The 20,406-nt window shown below is 40.0% G+C and overlaps 1 protein-coding gene across 18 annotated transcripts in view; it reads right to left on the reverse strand.

Annotated features, from left to right (window-relative positions):
- The window catches only part of CLASP2 (cytoplasmic linker associated protein 2), a 170,349-nt gene that overhangs the window by 108,307 nt on the left and 41,636 nt on the right, over window positions 1-20,406 (reverse strand). The window contains exon 1 of one of the 18 annotated variants that reach the window (XM_056128925.1): window positions 17,673-17,996. The exons of the other annotated variants lie outside the window; for them this stretch is intronic. Coding sequence (XP_055984900.1) covers window positions 17,673-17,688 — 16 coding nt within the window. The 5' untranslated portion in view covers window positions 17,689-17,996. Of the gene's footprint in view, window positions 1-17,672; window positions 17,997-20,406 lie in introns of those variants that run through there. 18 annotated transcript variants of the gene reach the window in all.

Raw genomic sequence — 20,406 nt, forward strand, 5'->3', positions numbered from 1 at the left:
GACCAAATTGACTTCATTTGATTCACATAAAATGATACAAATAGCATATACAATTTTATGCAGTATTCATTCAGCTGTGGTGCTTATTATTGCATCAGTAAGACATGGAATATCAGAGTGCTCATTACTGAACATAATTAACTCTGTAATCTTACAATTTGCTGTTTATTTAGGCCATAGAAACCAGATTGCACAATTTGATCAACAATTATAATATGAACAATTCTATATATTCTACAAAACTCCTTCCAGAACATCTCTGAATCACCACACAGGTATCATCTCCCTATGTAAAAGGAAAACACCTCCCTCCCCACCAGCACACCCCCCCACCATTTTCACAAGATGCATGCATTTTACTCATCTGAGAAGATGGTTTTCTCTAGGACCCTGCACAAACCAACCAGGGCAAACAAGATGGGCGAGGCAGAAAAGCAGCTTTATCACAGGCTTCAGATCAATATGACAGTCTTTTCATTTCAACCTGTGTCCTTTACGTCTGCTAATACCCAAATCAACCACAATGATACCCTACGTGAGAATATTTCAAGTCCAATCATCAAACAAATTTCAAATACACTAAGTCTTAATTAAGACTGTTTAATGTATTGGAAAAAATTTTTAGAGATCCTAATGTAAAGCCATATTCTATTTCAGCAAGTATTTTTCTCAAATAACAAAACTTGCAGGTAAAAAAGAAATCTAGTTAAAATATACTTTCATCACAATCTCATTAAGAAGCCATGTTGGAGAAATTAAAATCTATGTGTGAAACACACTGCCTGACAGAAGAGAGAGTACAGGGAGTAAGGCAAGAGAGTACAGGGATTAAGGTGCTTTTGCCTTGCATATGGCCATCCTCTGTATTTTATTTTTTTACTAAAACTGATCCATAATTTAATAAAACATATTAAAAACCCCACCAAAATAAAAAGTCAGTACTGTCTATAACATTAGTAGCTAATGCTTTCCTCTTGATCCTGTTTGTTACATAGGTAAATAGAAAAATACGTAAAGGCTATGAATGATTTATTTATTTTTTTATTAGTGAAACTCCATGTGGTACAGTTTTTGACCTTAGAAATTTTTGTGCTTGGGTTTCAGTTATATGATGATTGAGTACCCATCCCTCTACCAGTGCCCATTCCCCACCTCTAATGCTCCCAGCATCCCTGCCACCTCCATCCCACCACACCCCTGTGGCAGGGCATTCCCTTTTGTTTTCTCTCTCCTTTTGGGCGCTGTGGTTTGCAAATGAGGCATTGAGCAGCTATCATGTTCAGTCTATAGTCTATTTTCAACATGCATCTCTCATCCTGGGAGGGTCCTCCCAATACCCTTTACTTGGTGCCCCCCTTTCTATCTGAGCTGCCTTCTGCCTTCTCCCTCAGCATGTACAGCTGACCTCGAAGCCATGGAGTGAACCTCCTGGTACTTATCTCTGGCCATCCTGTTTTATCCCTGGTATCACTTATGATCCCAAGCACCGCTAGGACTACTGAGCACAAAACTAGAAGTAGTCATTGAGCACAGCTAGGCGTGGCCCAAAATACGACTCTTTCCTTCCAAATACCAAACTACACTTATGTTAAAAATACTAATACAGCTACAAATTAAGTTTCTTTTGATACCACCACTTCAAAGTTAAGAGACACAGAGTGGGCTCACAAACCAACATATATTCCTTTGTATACAAGAACTTTAAAAAGCCAACTAATCTTAATTTCTCACAGCATCGTCTGTTTTTCACACTTTTTAACTTTCACAAAATATGTATTCTACTAACTCGCATCTTTTCATTCACTATGATTTAAAAAAAACTCGTCATTGCCTATAGTTTTCTAAGTAATATATAATCATTGATGGGCATCTGAGTTGTTGCCAGTTTGAGATTACAAAATAGTACTGTTGGGCTGGAGCTATCTGTGCAGCAGGCAGGGCGTTCGCCTTCAATGAGGCCGAACCAGGTTCAATCCCCAGCATCCCATATGGTCCTCTGAGCACCACCAGGAGTAATTCCTGCGTGCAGAGCCAGGAGTAACTTCTGTGCATCGCCAGGTAGGACCCAAAAGGAAAAAAAATACAAAAATCAAATAACAAACTGTAGCACTGTAGTACTGTCCTCCTGTTGTTCATCGATTTGCTTAAGCACGCCCAGTAACACTGTGAGACTTGTCACTGTGTGTGGCATATTGAATACGGCACGGGTAGCTTGCCAGGCTTTACCATGCGGGTGAGATACTCTCAGTAGCTTGCTGGACTCTTCAAGAGGGGCAGAGGTATCAAACCTGGCTCGGCAGCCTGGCTGCGTGCAAGGAAACACCCTACCCACTGTGCTATCGCTCCAGCCCAATGAAAGTGATGAACTGCAACAAACAAACAAATTAAAAAAAAAAAAAGTACTGTTAAGCAGTTAAATTCTTGGGGCTGGAATGATAGCAAGCGGGTAGGGTATTTGCCTTGCACACGGCCAACCAGGGTTGATTCCCAGCATCCCATATGGTCCCCTGAGCACCGCCTGAGTGCAGGGCCAGGAGTAACCCCTGTGCATTGCAACAACAACAAACCCTTTCAAATTCTTAACATTATTATGGAAATAGTAAATGTAGTCATTTATTTTACTTATATTAAACCAAAGGTATACTGTGACCTCCAGGTCAGTAGTAACCAAAATCAGGTTCCTAGACCAGCAGTTGAACAGTATTTGCCAAGTGTTACAATTGCAGATTCTTGAGGCCCAACCCAAACCCAATGAGTCAGAAAATATGGAGACTGGGGTCTAGAACATAAGTATATTAACCAGTCCTCCTTGAAGCATGCACAACCAAAGTTTAGAACCATGACCCTACTTCAGGAATTGGTGAGCATGTTTCTCCTGAAGTCACGTAGTCAATACATAGGGTATACATTCAGTATAGTCTGTGGGTTTATTCAGTTGTGCTGAAGTAGTGATACATAATATGCAAACAAATGGGGGTGGCAGCTTCAGCAAAATTTTAATTGCAGAAAACAGTAAAACAGACTGGCTGGATCTGGCCTGTAAGCTAGAGTTTGCCCATGTCTGATCAAGGGTATCGACTAAAACAAGAGTAAATGTGTACAGAACTAATGGAAGGAAAATAAAATTAAAAATAGCATTTGATTAATTAGAAATGACAGAAAAAAAGATTAAAGGAAGTGAGCAAACACCAGGGACAGAGGGCAGCAGAGATGGCTGAGGGCTGCAGCACAGGGAGCCCAGAATTTCATCCCCAGGCACCCATGGCCTGAGCCCTGTTCGCTCTTCCCACTCCTGGACCTGAGCAATGTACTGTCAAACCCGAGTAGCAGAGTACTGCTAGGAAAGATTCCCAAGCCTTAAAAAACATAAATAAATAAAAGCCACCAGTGAGCAAGATCAAAATAAAAGATAATGTGACAAAATAAATCCAAATATATCACTACCTTAAATGCAAATAAAATAACTGTTCCAAGTAAAAGGCCAACATTAAAAATGATTTTTCTTTTTGGCCTTTGGGACCAAGCTCAGCAGTGCTCAGGGACCACTCCTGGCAGTAACTGGGATTGAACCAGGGTCAGCTGCACGCAATGCAAGAGCTTTTGTCCCTGTACTATCTTTCTGGCCCCCAAACACTTAACTTTTTAAAGGTCACTTAAATGACCTTCATATATGAGTCACATAAAAGTGAACTGACGAACACAGACCATGGCAAAGAAAGAAACACAGACCAAACACAGACAAACACAGACCAAAAGAAAGAAACTTGGAGTAACTTTACTAATTTTAAGCAAAACAGCTTTAAAAAGCATTATTATAGATCTAAATAAAGATAAAGCATATAATCTGACAGGGAAAAAAATCAGAACCCTAAATACGTAGGGATCAAGTAACACAGCTTCAGATACATAAAGCAAAACATGAAAAATTAAAAGGGAAAATAAACTAATCTAAAACACTGATCGAGGGGGCCGGGGCAATAGTACAGCAGGTAGGGCGTTTGCCTTGCATACAGTCAGCCTGGATTTGATCCCTGGTATCCCATATGATCCCCCAAGCACCGCCAGGAGTAATTCCTGACTGTAGAGCCAGGAGTAACCCCTGAGCATTGCTGGGTGTGACCCAAACACCAAAAAAAGATAATAAATAAATAAAACACAGGTAAAAGTAAATCTTAACTCACTGCCAGTATAAGGGTCTTGGGTTTTTTTTTTGCCATAACTGAAAATTTTTCATAAAAGTAATTGATCATTACAAGCCCTAACTATAAAAGGTTCTATAATTTATATAACATTACATGGTTGAAATTTTTCTAATAACAAATCAATTATATTTTTTCAAAGCACCATAACATTCCGAAATAATACTCTTATTTATTTTGGAGCTCCGGGCTTACCCCTAGCTCTGTATTCAGGGATCACTCCTGGTGGGGCTTGGGGACCAAATGTGTTGCTGGGAATTGAACCCAGCTTGGCAGTGTGCAAGACAAACACGCACACGATACCTGCTATACTACTGCTCTGACCCCCTGAAGTAATACTTTGATCAAAGAACTAGAAAATGGACTAAAAGTGGGCAGGAATGCTATCTTTTTATTTCATAATACCAAGATAGCCCGGCAAGCTACCGAGAGTATCTCGCCCACACGGCAGAGCCTGGCAAGCTCCCCGTGATGTATTTGATATGCCAGACACAGTAACAACAAAGTCTCCAATGGAGACGTTACTGGGCCCGCTCGAGCAAATCGATGATCAACGGGAGGGCCTTTACTTTACTTTACTTTACCTTACCAAGATTTAAAAAAAAAAAAAAAAGGAAACTGCCAAAAACATTAACTCTTTTCTGTTTCCCATCTTTCCCTCATTAAAGTTCACTCTCAACATAATTAATGTCCCAGATTGAATAAAATCCCTTCAGGTTATTGTTCAAAATCCTCCTATGACTTCATAAAAAGGCCGACCAGGACTCTTAAGATGTACAGACCTTAGGTACCATATGTCTGTCTTTAACCTCATTGGCTCATTCGCCAACTTGCTCTCCAATCTAGTTCTAGATGGGACTCATATTACAGCCTCGGCACTTCTCTCTGCTCAGAAAACTCTTCCACTGCACGGATGGCCAGGCAGCACAGCGGTTAAGACATATGATTCCATGTGGCCACACCCACTTGGATCCCCAGCACCACATGGTCCAGAGCAGCTCTGGACACCTCCAAGCATTGCTTGGGTGGCCTGGGCAACCAACTCCAGCATCAAACACCCTTGTAGCACTACATCCTTGGGTCTCACATTGAAGCTTTGACCCAGTTGTCAAGAATCACCAGGAGGGAGGGTCCCCAGGCCTCCAGACGCCTGCTTGGAAAGCTAAAAACAAGCAAGTAACAACATGAATGCTTTTCTCTCCAAGGCCACATAGTTCACTCCTCTGCTGGAGGCATGATTTTTTTTTCCCAACTATCTTTTTTGTAGAGGAAGGGGTTAGGACCACACACACACACACACACACACACACACACACACACACACACACATCAATTTCTTAATGTGGCTGCCTCTGGATACTAATATTGTAATCTCTTCCCATAATCTGATACTTCTGATCTACCCCAACCTCCCTAGGAACTAATGTCATATAATTTAATTTTTGTTATTCATCGTCTGTCCCCCGCCATGAAATGTATTATCAGGGTGAGCACTTCTGCCTATATTGCACATAGCCAGAACGATACATTCCGCAGCAATGAGACTTGCAATCTTTTGAAACAAAACTCCCAAAGCAAACAACTATAAATACTGGATAAAATAAAGAGTTCAAAGAAAATTCTTAAAAACAATAAATATCTCATAAAATTGTTTTTAAAAAAATAACCCACAAAAATAAAACCAGTACATTTGAACTTCAAAGGCCTCGCAGAACAAAGGAAACAGAACTCAATAACCACAGAAGCCAAGTCTATGGGTCTGGGGAGATAGCTTAAAGGGCTGAACGGCATGCTTTTCACGGAGGAGACCTGGGTTTGATCCCAGCACCAAAGAAACTCCCCACCCCCCTCCTCCCCCAGTACCACAAGGAGTAGAGTAGCAAAGATACAGAGTCTCATAAGAGGCCCTTCCTATCAACAGCTGGTACACAATGCTTGACTATATGCATTAATTATATCCCAAGGTTAAAGTGAGCTGTCAGAAGGTCTTACCTTTCTACATTCTTTCATACATTACTAACTTCTCTTAAGGAAGAGAAATGAAATAGTAAATCAAGTGGAGTATTTCACTATGTTCTGGTACCCAAGCAGATAGCACATTCAGTAAGTTCATTCTAGCGGTATTCCCAAAAACCAATTAAAGGGAATGCAAAAATTTACTGGAAGTCTTTGGTTTCAAATTATTTGAATTTTCCACAGGTCTTTTTTAATGAGGTGGAAGTGGGGATGGGTACTGAGCCATACCCTGCCATGCTTGGGGGCTACCCCTGGCATGGGGGGTGCCCCCTGCAGTACTTGATGGACCATGTTGTAATGGGAATCAAACCTAGAGCCCACACATGCTCTCTGTAAGACATCTTCCTGACACTGAGAAGTTTTTTATTTTTGACCTAATAGAAAAACAAGATACCATGAGGAAGAATAAATACAGAGAGACAATGGTAACAGGCCCACTTCAACTTCTAGAATTATCAAGTACAGACTGAAAAAAAAAAGTCCACATTTGGACATTTTATGCTCTGTATCTGGCATATACGTGTGTGTGTGTGTGTGTGTGTGTGTGTGTGTGTGAGAGAGAGAGAGAGAGAGAGAGAGAGAGAGAGAGAGAAAGACAGAGACAGAGAGACAGAGACAGAGAGAATAGAGAGGAATAGGTTTCTTAAAACAACCAACTTTTAAAAACAATAATACATAATAAAAAAAATCATGCAGGAGAGTTTACTGTCTTCAGGGTGAGATATAACAATCTTCATACACTTTCCTCTAAGGAAAAAGTTTCGGGGATCATTTTTAACGGATTATTCATAACAAGCAGTACGGAACAAACTATGTAGGATCTGCATTTGGGGCAGTCTTGGGTGGTGGTGGGAAAATGCAAAATAATGGTAGTGGGAAGGTGTAATGGTGGTGGGATTGGTGCTGGAATACAGAGTGTAATAATTTATTGTGAAAAACTCTATAAATGAACCAAAAAATCATGTACGATACATATATACGTACATACATATAATATCTATGAATAAGTGAAAAAGGATAAAATACGAAAACAACCCATATGATCATGACTGTGAATTGTTTCTTTCTCCAATGCTCAAAAAGTCAAAAGCCAAAAGTGAACACAGAAACTGAACAACGTGAACATACTGAAAAGCACTACAGGATCAGGCTGGGGAGACTGGGCAGGAGGTAAAGAGCTTGCCTTACAAGCAGCTGACCCCGGCTCAATCCCTGGCACCACATATCCCTTGAGCACTGACAGTGGACACTCCTGAGTACAAAGCTAGGAATAGGTCATAAGAACTTCTGGGTTTATCCTCCCCACACTCCCTGGGCAAAAAAACGCATTAAAGAATATACAGTATTAACAGGAGCAGGGGGTGGAGGCCGTATTTATTATGGACATACAGCAAGGTTTGGAGAGATAGTACAGCAGGTGGGGCACTTGCCTTGCACACAGCCAACAGGTTCAATCTGTGGCACCCCATATAGGTTCCTTGGATCCCACCAGGAGTAAACCGTGCAGCCAGGTTTGTCGCCCTCCCTCACCCCCACTTCCCACAAAAAAACAACTGGTAAGAAAAAGGAGAGGAGCTGAGAGCAACAGAAAGACATGCTGGACAAAGAAGAGGAGGAAGAGGGTTACAAAGATGATAGAAACTGGAAGACAGAAATGAGGAAATGAGAGGTGAAGAAGATGAAAACAGGAAAATCTGGATTAGAATGATGGAGGTAGGGGTAAGAGAAGGGAGTGGAATTGTAATGAGGGGGGGCGGGGGGGCGCAGAGGCAAGAAAAAGAAACCAAGTAGAGTAAGGTTTTCTCTTTTGCTGCTTTGATACAGTATTTGCAAACTGTACCCACCAAGTGCTAGATACTAGAGGCCCACATTCCGTATCTGCATCCCTGAGAGCCAGAAAGTTCTAAAAATCTAGTTCTCGTTGCTTTGTGTAGTCTTTTGAAAAATAGGTGGTAAGATCTGAACTTATATAAACACAAATTATGGAAAAATACAATGTAAACTGACATATTCATTATATTCCACTCAACATTAATTTGAATATATTAAATTATAAAATACTAATGTGCTTGGTAACAAGATGCTACCCATAAGCCAGCTAAATATTTTTTAAGCCAGCTAAAATTTTTATGATATATGACCATAAGTGCTTTTTAAACCTGACATATTTTGAATTATAAAATATAACTGGTCCCCAAGTTTTCACAAACAGAATTATAAATTTATAATAATATGCCATGATTGAATCCCTTCCCTTAATTTTTTTTACTTCAAAGGAGAGCCAAATATTTAAATAGAAACTTCCATTTTAATAAGTATACATATTACAAAACTTAAAAATTCTGCTTCTGAATTTATATCACTGTATCACCATCATCCCGTTGTTCGTCAGTTTATTCAAGCTTATATAAAAGATTAAAAATCAACATCTTACAGAGCAAACGAAAAAGTATGCCAAAACTTTATACTACTCATAGAATTCATTTTATGTGGATTTTCTTTGGTAAACCAACTAGTTCAGAAAGAGCCCACATCAACACATACCTTCATGGACAAAATACAATGTTTCGTATTAAGTAACCTCTTATACAAAGTTCCTCTTTTCTCTTGAAACTATATACTTCCTTATTCTAATTAAAACAACAAGCAACAAGATCTTGGGTTTTTTTAACTGTGTTACATTCCTGCATGTCCAGACTATACACTTACTTAATGGCTTCCTGTATTCTCAATCCTTTGATATCCTCCATATGCTGACAACTCCCAAGTGTTTACCTCTAACCTAAAACCTTCTCTGAATTTCAGACCTACATATTCAACCATGTATTCAACATCTCACCAATGATGCTCCAAAGCCATCTCTAATTTGGCACAGGTAGCCTAACATGAACTCTGTCTCCAAATGTGTTCTTCCTAAGTGTTTCCTCACCCCAGTAAATGACATCACCATCCACCTATTCAGCTGTATAGTGCACAGCACAGGAACCCCCATTCCAACTACTCCTCCACATGACAGTACAGTGGGTAGGGTGCTTGTCTTGCACTCAGTCAACCTGAGTTCCATCCCATATGGTTCCCATGTACGACCAGGAGTAACTCCTGAGTGAAGAACCAGGAATAACTCCTGAGTACCACCCAGCGTGACCCAAAAAGAAAACAAGCAAACAAAACTAACAAAAACCCAAGCACTCCTCTGCCCTTCAAACGGTTGTATAAAATTCCAAGTTATATTTAAAACTGACCTGTTTTTGCTATACCTCTGTCCTTACTACTAAAGACAAGACCTGCATCACTTCTGCTCACGCTGCTACACTTTCTTTACCTGTCTTTCCTTGACCTTCCCAACCACAAAAGTAGACTAGTAATTAGGATTAATTCAGTAACTAACTGGCAGGAAACTGTCATAAAAAGAATGTATTAGGCTGAAAATATTTGAACCTACTATTCAGTATTACTATCACCGTATCACTGTCATCCTGTTGCTCACTTATTTCTTCGAGCAGGCACCAGTAACGTCTCCATTCGTCCTAGCCCTGAGATTTTAGCAAGTGCCACATTGGAGACTCTTTCAGGGTCAGGGGAATGAGACCATATATAGTATTACTATATATATTTATAAATATATTTATAAAGAACCTACTTTATATATAGGTTATATATATTAGTATATATTAGCGTGTGTATATATACATATACACTGCGTATATTATATACTACATATAGTATGTGTGTATACACACACACACACGTATATACTGCTGTCCTCCCATTGTTCATCGATTTGCTCAAGTGGGCCCAGTAACGTCTCCATTGTGAGACTTCTTGTTACTGTGTTTGGCATATTGAATACTCTCGGTAGCTTGCCAGGCTCTTCGAGAGGGGCGGAGGAATTGAATCCGGCTTGGTCGGGCTGGCTGCGCGCAAGGCAAACGCCCTACCAATGTGCTATCACTCCAGCCCTACACGTGTATATATATATATCCGTTTCAGGGATTCCTCTGTGCACAGGAATCACTCCTGGCAGTGCCAGGGGACCATATATACTGTGCCAGGTATCAAACTGGGGTCGGTCACATGCCACATGCAAGACAAGCACCCTCCCACTGTATCCTCTCTCAAACCTGTAAATATCTTTCTACAGAGACATTTCATTTTCTTGTATGTATGTGTTTGAGTAGTGCACATGCACATGTTAACACACTGAGTCATAATTCAGATTCAGGGGGAGATAGGGAGACAGGGATAATTTCTTGCAGGCTGATGATGATGGGGGGGGTTGTTAGTACAATATTCCCTGTTGAGGAGTATGTTTAAAATTTTCTTAAAAAATTATAATTGGAATTCTTGTACTTTCTTGCTTAAAACCCTGCAACAAAACCCCAATAAAGTGATAAGCAACATAAGAGCAAAGAAAATGAGGCAGAGCAGTGAATATGTGAATCGGTACCTCGATAGCAATAAATTCTTGCATGATGCACATGAAAACGGGTAGAAGGCTTTTTGAAGAATAACACTATATCAAAGCTGCAACTTGAAATTCTCAATGCTAGCTGAAAAAGGCAGAGAAAACTGATCGACCTTGTAGAATGATAGAGAAGTGAACGTTTCTAACAAGCAGGTATAGATATGACTAACAAGGATCAATTCAGTTATCTATGGAATCATTTCATTATTAAACTCTTCCCACCTCGACTCAGAACTCAATACCTAACACAGAAGTGTGTGCATACAAAGTATGTGTATTCTTGTGCATGCTCATAAAAACAGACCACCTGAAAAGGGAAAAGGAAATTCTTGGAGCTACTTAAACTGTTTACTGAAACAAATTTAATAGATGGCTTGGATGAGAAAATTAAGGAAGCCTCACAGAATGAAGAGCTGAACAGAAAGATGGAAAAACCTGGGAGAAAATATACGTAAAAGGCAGAGGTAAATCAAGCTACACAGTTCAACATCTACTAACAATCCCATAAGGAAAAACCAAAGTTAAGAAACAGGTGAAAACAGGTAGAAGGGAGGGAAGCAGAGAAGAAGGAAGAAAGGAAGAGGATTAGATAAAGAGCGCAATGAGCTAGAGCATCTGCATTGTCAGCAGGAAACCTGAATTTGGTCCCCAGGACCATATAATAGTTCCCAGAACAGGAGAGAAGGAAGGAGAGGGAAGGATAGAAAGAAGGAAATTTCTCAGAGCTAAAGAAAAACAGGGAGAGTGGGGCTGGAACAATAGTACAGCAGGTAGGGTGCTGCTTTGCACGTGGCCAATCTGAGTTCTATCCCAGGCACTCCATATGGTCTACTTGAGCTCTGTCAGGAGTGATTCCTGAGTGCAGAACCTGGAGAAAGCCCTGAGTCTTGCTGGGTGTGGATCCCCCCCAAACATAAAAGAAACAAAAAGATAAAAGAAAAAAAGAAAACCAGGCAGTACAGAGGTTAAAGTTCCTCTATGCAGTTGACTGCATTTCAATCCCCTGGACCGGTCCTCCAAAACACCCACTGAGAATGATCAGCACTGCTGGCCAAAAAAGAAAACAACAAAGAAAAATCATAATTTTTCAGAAAATAATCAAACAGTGAGAATTTAAAATATCATCAGTTTAAAGTAAAAGAAAACTGTTCTATAAAAGTAATCTGTCACTGTCCTGTTCATCTATTTTCTCGAGCGGGTCCAGTAACGTCTCCATTGTGAGACTTGGTTGTTACTGTGTTTGGCATATCGAATATATCACGGGTAGCTTGCCAGGCTTTGCCGTGTGGGCGAGATACTCTTGGTAGCTTGCTGGGCTCTCCAAAAGGGGCGGAGGAATAGAACTTGGGTCAGTCAAGTTGGCTGTGTGCAAGGCAAACGCCCTAATGCTGTGCTATCGAAATTCAGTGCACTAAACAAAACAATGTTGAATTTTAACATTCACATGAAGTGCTATGCAATTAGCAGTAGGTAAGCTTAAATTAACTATTTTATTTATTAAAAATAAAGCCTATTTCATAGTTTTAATGAGGCCAACAAACTTGATATGGTTTAAAATTTGATATAGATGCTAATTTAGTTATTATTGTTGAGGCCGGAGCGATAGCATGGCAGGTAGGGCATTTGCCTTGCACGTGGCCAACCTGGGTTTGATCTCTTCACCCCTCTTGGAGAGCCCGACAAGCTACCCAGAGTATTCCGTCCGCACGGCAAAGTCTGGCAAGCTACCTGTGACATATTCGATATGCCAAAAAACAGTAACAACAAGTCTCACAATGGAGACGTGACTGGTGCCCGCTCGAGCAAATGGATGAACAACAGGAAGGCAGTGACAGTGACAATGATCATTGTTGTTGCTGCTTTTATTAGTTCTGGAGCCATATCTGGTGGTTCCCAGAGCTCTTCCTGGTTCAGTGCTAAGGTCTCACTCCTGGTGGTTCTGAGGTTTGGGGGACCCTGAGCAGTGCTGGGGACTGAAGAGGGCCTCTTGTGTGAGAAGCATGCACTCCAGTCAGCTGAGCTATCTCTCAGGCCCTAGTACTGATTCAGTTACAGAAATATTTGAAGACTTTTACCCTTTCCTTTAAAGTAGTCCTAAAATTAAAACCCTTCCTTCATAGTTCAATGATGTTCAACAGTTCAAAATCAAATAATGGCAAAGCCTGTAATAACCAATGATATCCCATAAGGAGAAACCAAACTAGTAATGAGGCTCATTATAAGCGGGTTTAGAACCTTCACCTACCCATTTCAGATAGTTACATTTTCATGATAGCTACAAGTAGATCCTAACAGATGTCATCAACTACACTATTTTACACATACGAAGATAAGATGTAAATCTTTTCTTGGAGATTTAGGCTCAATGGCAACATGATCTTCGAGTATATGGTGTTTTTGGTCCCAAACTCTTGCACCTAGATGGATAAACTGGTCTGTGTGAAGGCCAAGATTCTCCATTTCAGTACTCACCACACAGTGCCAATATTGCTGCTATATGTCCAAGCTTTTGTCTCTTGTAATTTATGTTTTCTCCTTACAGACCTTTCCTCTCCCTCTCCCTACTTCTTATCACTGTTCCTAGGAAAAAACTTGCTCATCCGCAAATCAGTTCATGGATTGCTTTATTTCAGTGATCTGTATTAATAATAATCTTAACATACTACATGGAATATTCCAAGATATGGAAGAGGAATAATCTAGTCAGTGTTAGTCTTTTATTACTGTTTCCTTCTCCCAAAAATAATACAGCAATTGGCATGTAACATATAATGTTATTACTTGATATACTGGTTTTCTGACATGTTATCTGATATATCAGAAGGCTCATTCTAGAAAATCAAGGTCATAGAGCACAGTATATATATGTGTATATATATATGTGTATATATATATATGTATTTTAAAAGATTTGTGTTGGAATAACAAACTGTTAAAAATGTAGAAATTTAGAAACAATCTATTTTCTCTCTGCCACTCCTCAGCATAACAACAAAAGGCCAAATTCCTACTGTGTGATTTTTGAGCCACACAATAATCCTACAGGTTTTCAACTCTATTTGTTCTGACTGCACAAAGCCATCTCACTCTCATCTGACTGCCTGGGTCTTTTTTGTTTGTTTGTTTGTTTGTCTTTGGCTTCTGGGTCACACCTGGCTGTGCTCAAGGCTTATTCCTAGCTCTCTGCTCAGGGATCACTCGGCAGGGCTCAGCTGACCATACAAGGAGCCAGAGATTGAACCCAGGTCAGCCATGCGCAACCCAAGCGCCCTACCCGCTGTACGATCATTCCGGCCCCATGACTGCTTGGTTTTATATTTGTAGATAAAGACAAAAGCAAGCAGAAAAGCACCTGAAAACCACCTGAAATTCAATTGATAATCATGATAGGACTTCACAAGCATTTGCCTAGAAATGAAAGTAATAAAATCATTCATGTGGCCTTAGAAAATAATATACAGATAACAAACCAACCAGATTATATTAGAGAACAATTATAAATAAGCAACAAAGAAGTCAAATAACTAAAGCTAAGTATTCCAGAAGTCAATCCACAGAAAAAGAAATAGTAAAACATAGAAGGAGGCAGAGCAATAATACAGTGGGGAAGATACTTGGCTTGTATGTGGCTGATCTGGGTTTGATCCCCAGCATCCCATATGGTCTCCTGAGCAATGCCAGGAGTAGCTCCTATGCATTACCAGTTGTGATCCAAAAAGAAAAAAACAAAAACAAAAACAAAACATAGAATGGTGATCAACCTTATTAGTAAGCAGGAATGCTTTAAAAAAGATGAGATACTTTTCAACCATCAGACGAGCAATTTTATTTATTTTGCTTTTGGCGATGCACAGGGGTTGCTTCGAACCCTGGTTGGCAGTGCAAGGCAAATGCCCTACCCACTGTGCTATCACTATAGCCCCCAGGCAATTTTAAAAGACTAATAATGAGAACTAAAAAGACTGCAGGATAAGAGGCATTATTGGTGGGAGTGTAAGTAATAAACAATCTTTTGGAGGAAACTGGCTATTCCTGACACACAAAATGACTAAAATATTTAATTCAGAAATTCAACTTCTAAACTATTTAATAAAATATATGTACGCATATCAATACATAAGTACTTGTACAAAGGTGTTTACTTCAGAAAAAAATTATATACAATAAAACCATCTAAACTGCCATAAAAGATGCAATAATTATGCTTCACCCATACTATGGAATACTATGCAACAGCTCAAACAAATGAGATAATTAGCCATGATGAATGATAATTAAAATCTCTATGCAATACTTAGTAGACAGAGCAAATGCTAAAAGTATATTCAGAAAGATATCATTTATGCAAATACAATCAAACAAAAACCATTATGTTTTATATTTAGTATGCAAGTAAGACATAGCAAAAGGTATGAAAAAATTAACTCACACTAATAAAAATGCTTCATCTCTGATTAAACCCAGGTTTAGGACTTAGAGAAGCTCATAAAGGTATTTTTGCTTTATATGTATTGTTTGAAATTTGAGTAAAGGTAAAGTAAGTAAAGGCCCTCCCGTTGATCATCGATTTGCTCGAGCGGGCCCAGTAACATCTCCATTGGAGACTTTGTTGTTACTGTGTTTGGCATATCGAATATGTCACAGGGAGCTTGCCAGGCTCTGCCGTGCGGGCGAGATACTCTCGGTAGCTTGCCGGGCTCTCTGAGAGGGGCGGAGGAATCGAACTCGGGTTGGCCATGTTGGCTGCGTGCAAGGCAAACGCCCTACCGTTGTGCTATCACACTAGCCTGTTTGAAATTTGAAAAGAAGATAATATTTATTGAGACTGTAATTTAAAATGAAAGACTAGGAAATGACATAGGCTATAAACATAGTAATCCATGTTATATATTGTCACATGACAACAGCGTAATGTATGTGAGAAAGAATGATATACAGAGAATATATGAAACTTTTGGAACTACACACACCAAGATAACATATTACATATACACACTTTTATTATGTAAAACTTTCATTTTTTAAAAAAAGGTATTTCACTTTAATCATCATTAATTAGCTTTATTATTTTAAAAGGCAATAAACTGTAATGTTTTAAAGAAGAGAATGGGCAAGAAAGTTATCTTCAGAGCTTTATAAGTGGTATTTTAATTTTTCAAAAATTAACATGTCCCCAGTCTGAAGGTATTTATTAGTTACTAGAAAAAAATTTAAAGTAAGTAAATGTACACTACAATCATTAAACTGTCAATGTTTGGAAAAAAATTAAATCTTAATAGGTCCAAATCAAATATAACATTTAGAGTTGCCTGTTTAGTAAGGTTCAACAACCCTGCCCTCACCCCAAAAGAAACCTGGCAATGCTCTTTTAGGTATATGACCAAATATTAATTTAATTAATAGCTTTTGCCTTAAAATTTGTATTTTAAATAAATGTTTTTATAAAGGCATATGAAAGTCACATTAATTCTTAAAACAAATCATACCTCGACACAAAACCAAATTTAAAGTGATTTCCATTAACATGTAGCTTAAAGGACTTACCGACCAATATTGTTATTCTGTTAAGTTTCTATACTACTTCTCCAAGTCCCAAAGGAACAGACTCCTTCAGCTACTAAATGCTCAAGGAAAGCCGAAACCGTTCAAAGAACTGGGTCTCAAAACAGACTGGTGTCCCTGAAGAACTCAGTGCAGGAGCCAAGGAAAAGAGCCGAAGCTGAGGGCGCATGAGCAGGACCCTGGTCTGATCCCCAGTATTCCATGCTAACCACCAGTGTAACGAGATGTAGCCCCGGGGGCCCCCCAATACTGACAAGCGTAGTCCTTGAGCCCCAAGCACCAACAGGGCAGGACTGGCGGCTCCTGGCACCACGGGGCTTCAGCAGCAGCACATTCTCAGGCCCTAGAACTGAACCTTCTGGTCTGATTGGCTGAGGGTCACCAGGAGCCCCCTGAGCACTGCTTGGGAGCCCTCCCCCCACCGTTCATCCAAGAGGTCCTAATGCAAAAATATAATTCTTCATTTCTTCATTAGAAACTCTTAATTCTCCTTCACCTATAACTCTGGTATTGATGCAGTTATAAAGTATACCAATAAACATCATAACAAAAGACTTAATACTGAAAACAAAGCTCACGCATTAAGCATTACGAAAAATAATACCGAATGCACACTTGAGACTCTGGACTTGGTTTTGGTTTCTACTCTGCGCCCGGGATCTGGGAATCTATAATGTCAGCAAGCCTCAGTTTCCCAGGACGTAAAATGGAAATGACAAAATATTTTGTGCACTTCATAGTTAAGTGTACCTGAGGAGTTAATGTAAAGTGCTTCTAAAAACTATAAAGTACTATTGGAGTGTTTTAAAAACCACCATGATAAAATACTGGAAAAATTAATTTCCAAACAAATTGTACTCTGTATAGAATTTATTTAGGATTTTTAAGAAAATTAGCCAGCAGGATCACTGCCAAATCTCAGGATATTAATTAAAACAGTGTTCATGGCAAGCCATTTTGCTTCTTTATCACCAGAATTCTACTTGTTGTCAAATCAACAGGGAAGATGTCAAGCTTGGCTAACCAAATCATGCCCAAATCTGCCATTCTCCCAAAGGCTACTGTTCTCGCACCAGAGCTTCTGCATATATTCATTCCACGTTTCTACCAATATAGCCCTCAGAGCCAACACCTGACCCTGCCGACTTCCTTGGGCTCCAGGCAAATTACCACCAAATGTTTGCCGGATCCTACAACACAAACCTATCAAGTAGAAAAAGATACTTAGTGACAAGTAAGCACAAGTGCATACATGCACACCACTGTGCAGCCACCCTCCCACCACCCCCACCACGCTGTGTCCTTCATTCTTTAGGGAGAAATTCGTTTCTTAACACACACAGCAAAGGATCGTCACTTTAAAAAAAAAAAAAAGAAAGGAAGTGTGGAGCCACAAGCGAAAGAAGAAATTAATTATAAATCTTACTCACCATCTCCCATAGCCATTCAGATGGTCCAGGGAGCCCTTTCAAGCCAAGAGGTCAAAACAGCACGGCAAATAAATGCAGCTCAGTGCCTGCGCCACTGGGCTCGGCCTGAAGCCTGCAGACACCCGGAGCACTGTGTGACCCAGGCCGCGCTGCAGCGCTGCACCGCAATAGCCAACAGCTGCTGCTCCACTTCAAAATAAAAGTCTGGGGTCTTGCTGAAAGCCCTGGTTTATTGAGCCGAGCCGCGCGGAGCTTGATCAAGATTATTCTTTAACAGCACATTCGCGGTGAGGTGCAGGTTATGATGTTGCTCCTTGGACCGGCTGCCTAAAATTTAATCTATGGAAAGCCCTAGGAGCCAAGACACGCCATCCCACGGGGGGACTTTTAATGCAATCATCAAAACACAAGGCATGTGTTCAGCAATCATTTTCTGCTTCCCTAAAGATATCTGTGTAATCAGGAATAATCACATGATCAGATGGATTCACTGATTTGCACCTTATTATTTTTTTTTAGAAAAAAAATTTTTAAAAAAAGGTTTTCATCCTTTTGTCATTCTCTTTAAAAAAAATCACAACAGAAGATTATTAGAAGTGTATAAACAGGAACAGCCCGGTTTCCATGATTAACTGGGCTCATTATGCAGGAAGCATTTCTGGCTGCCCGTAAACAAATCACGTCAAAGGCAGCCCATCAAAGACTGCTCTGTGAGTGGACAGCAGGCTAACGCGGAACAAAGCTTGCTTCGGGTGGGGTGGAGGGGTGGGAGATAGAACCCCACCACTGCGCAGCTGCAGGGACACACAACCACCAGCACATCACCAGACTCGGGGAAGGCCTGGGGCTTCTGGCCATAAACAGAAATGTTCTAAAAAATCAGCCTAGAAATCTAATCTGACAAAAACAAAAAAAATCCCCAGCACTGCGGGTGAGGGGGTTGGGGGAACGAAGAGGGGGGGAGGGCTGCTTTGCTTTTTGCCCAGGATTTATATTACATGCAAATAAAGCTCCAGGCTGCAGGTGACTTTATGGTCGCTTGGAAGTCAGGTACTAAGGTAATTTCAAAGCCTCATTTCTCGGCTTTGTTTTATTCCACGCTTCCTGAAGAAATTCTCTTTCCAGCAAGTGCTTCAGAGAAGCTGGAGAATATTTTTAGAACGATTACACACCAGGACTAGAGTAGGTCCCACATACACAGTAGACAAATCAGAATCATGCGTAGTTTTTTTTTTTTTCCAGTGAAAGAGAAAAAAAGACTTTCTTTCAGTTACAGCCACCAACACTATTAGTGTTTACATCCCCGCTGGCGTAGGAGACAGTCTAGAAAGCTCCACGATGACAACAGGCCCTGCCATAATCTCAGGGGGCTGCAATCTTTCCCTCCTTACAGGCCTGGTACTGACCTCTTTCTATCACAATCTGATTAATTTTAAACCCAGTTTCCTTCTGAGAGCAGAGCCCATTCCAACAGCACGAAGGGAGTCTGCCCAACTCTGTAATATGAGAATGAAAGTCAGGTTTGAGAAATTCTCAGGACAAAATAAATAAATAAACCACAACCGCACTTTTCTTATTATTACTAAGCAAAATGATATACTCAACCCTCGGATGATATAATTTATCTTCCTGAATGCCCTGAGGTAACACTCTAGAAAATCAAGTCAAAGAACGTAATGAAAACTTAAAAGTCCTTGGGTACAGCAATTAGGAAAAAGAATTCTGAACAAAGCCTAAAATAAAAAGTTGTCTCAGGATGGTGGAAGACTAAGGAGAAAAATATATATAAAGCAACTGGTTTTTTTTTTCTGCTTTTTGGGACATACCCAGCGATGCACAAGAGTTACTCTTGGCTCATGCCACTCAGGAATTACTTCCGGCAGAGCTAGGAGTACCATATGGGATGCTGGGAATTGAACTCGGGTCTTTTTTTAAAAAAAAAAAAAATAAATAACATGTTGTTAGAGCGTGTTACATCCCTCTCCAGTTTATAAAACACTTCCGATTCTCAGCAGTCTAGAGAACTGCTCTCATCTGGGACCCCAGCTACGGTTCCTGCTTAGATTTCTGACTAATTCCCACTGGTCTGCCTTCCAACCCACCCTGAGCCTCCTGCGTTGCCACTTCTGGCTCCCCTCCAGTTTCTCAGTGCACCAAACGATAGCTTTCCATTTCTGCAATTTCACGTCACATTTTCCCTGCCCAGAACGGTTTCCCTACATCACTTGCTCATTCTCATTTGTCAGGTCATATATGTCAACTCTCAAATAATAACCATCTCCTTACCCTCAGTCACTTAATAGCAGTTCAGATGACAACTTTTTAGCTATAATGGCTCCAGAATTTACACCACCTTTACAAAAAAAATTGTTCACTTTTTTTTTTTTTGCGGAGCGGGGTGTGTCTCTTCTTAGTAAACGGCATTTGCATTCTAAAACACTCTACTTTAAAAAGAGTGATATTTTAGTATTATGGTTTTAGGTAAAGGCACATTAAAATATTTTACTACTATAATAATTTCTAGTCACTGAATATTCTTCAGAACACATCTGAATTGCTTGCCATGTTTGGATGAACTCTCATTTTTTCTGCATGTGTACACCAATGAGGATTGTAGTAGAATCTTTAATGGCTCTTTAATCGGTTGTGCCTAAACCATTTTCACAGGTTTTCATGCTGAATCTTTATTAGGCCCTAAAATGTTTTCCTGTACTGTAGCTTTATTTAAGATTTA

The sequence above is a fragment of the Sorex fumeus genome, unplaced genomic scaffold, assembly GCF_029834395.1.
Source record: "Sorex fumeus unplaced genomic scaffold, SorFum_2.1 ptg000072l, whole genome shotgun sequence".
NCBI classification, from domain to species: domain Eukaryota; kingdom Metazoa; phylum Chordata; class Mammalia; order Eulipotyphla; family Soricidae; genus Sorex; species Sorex fumeus.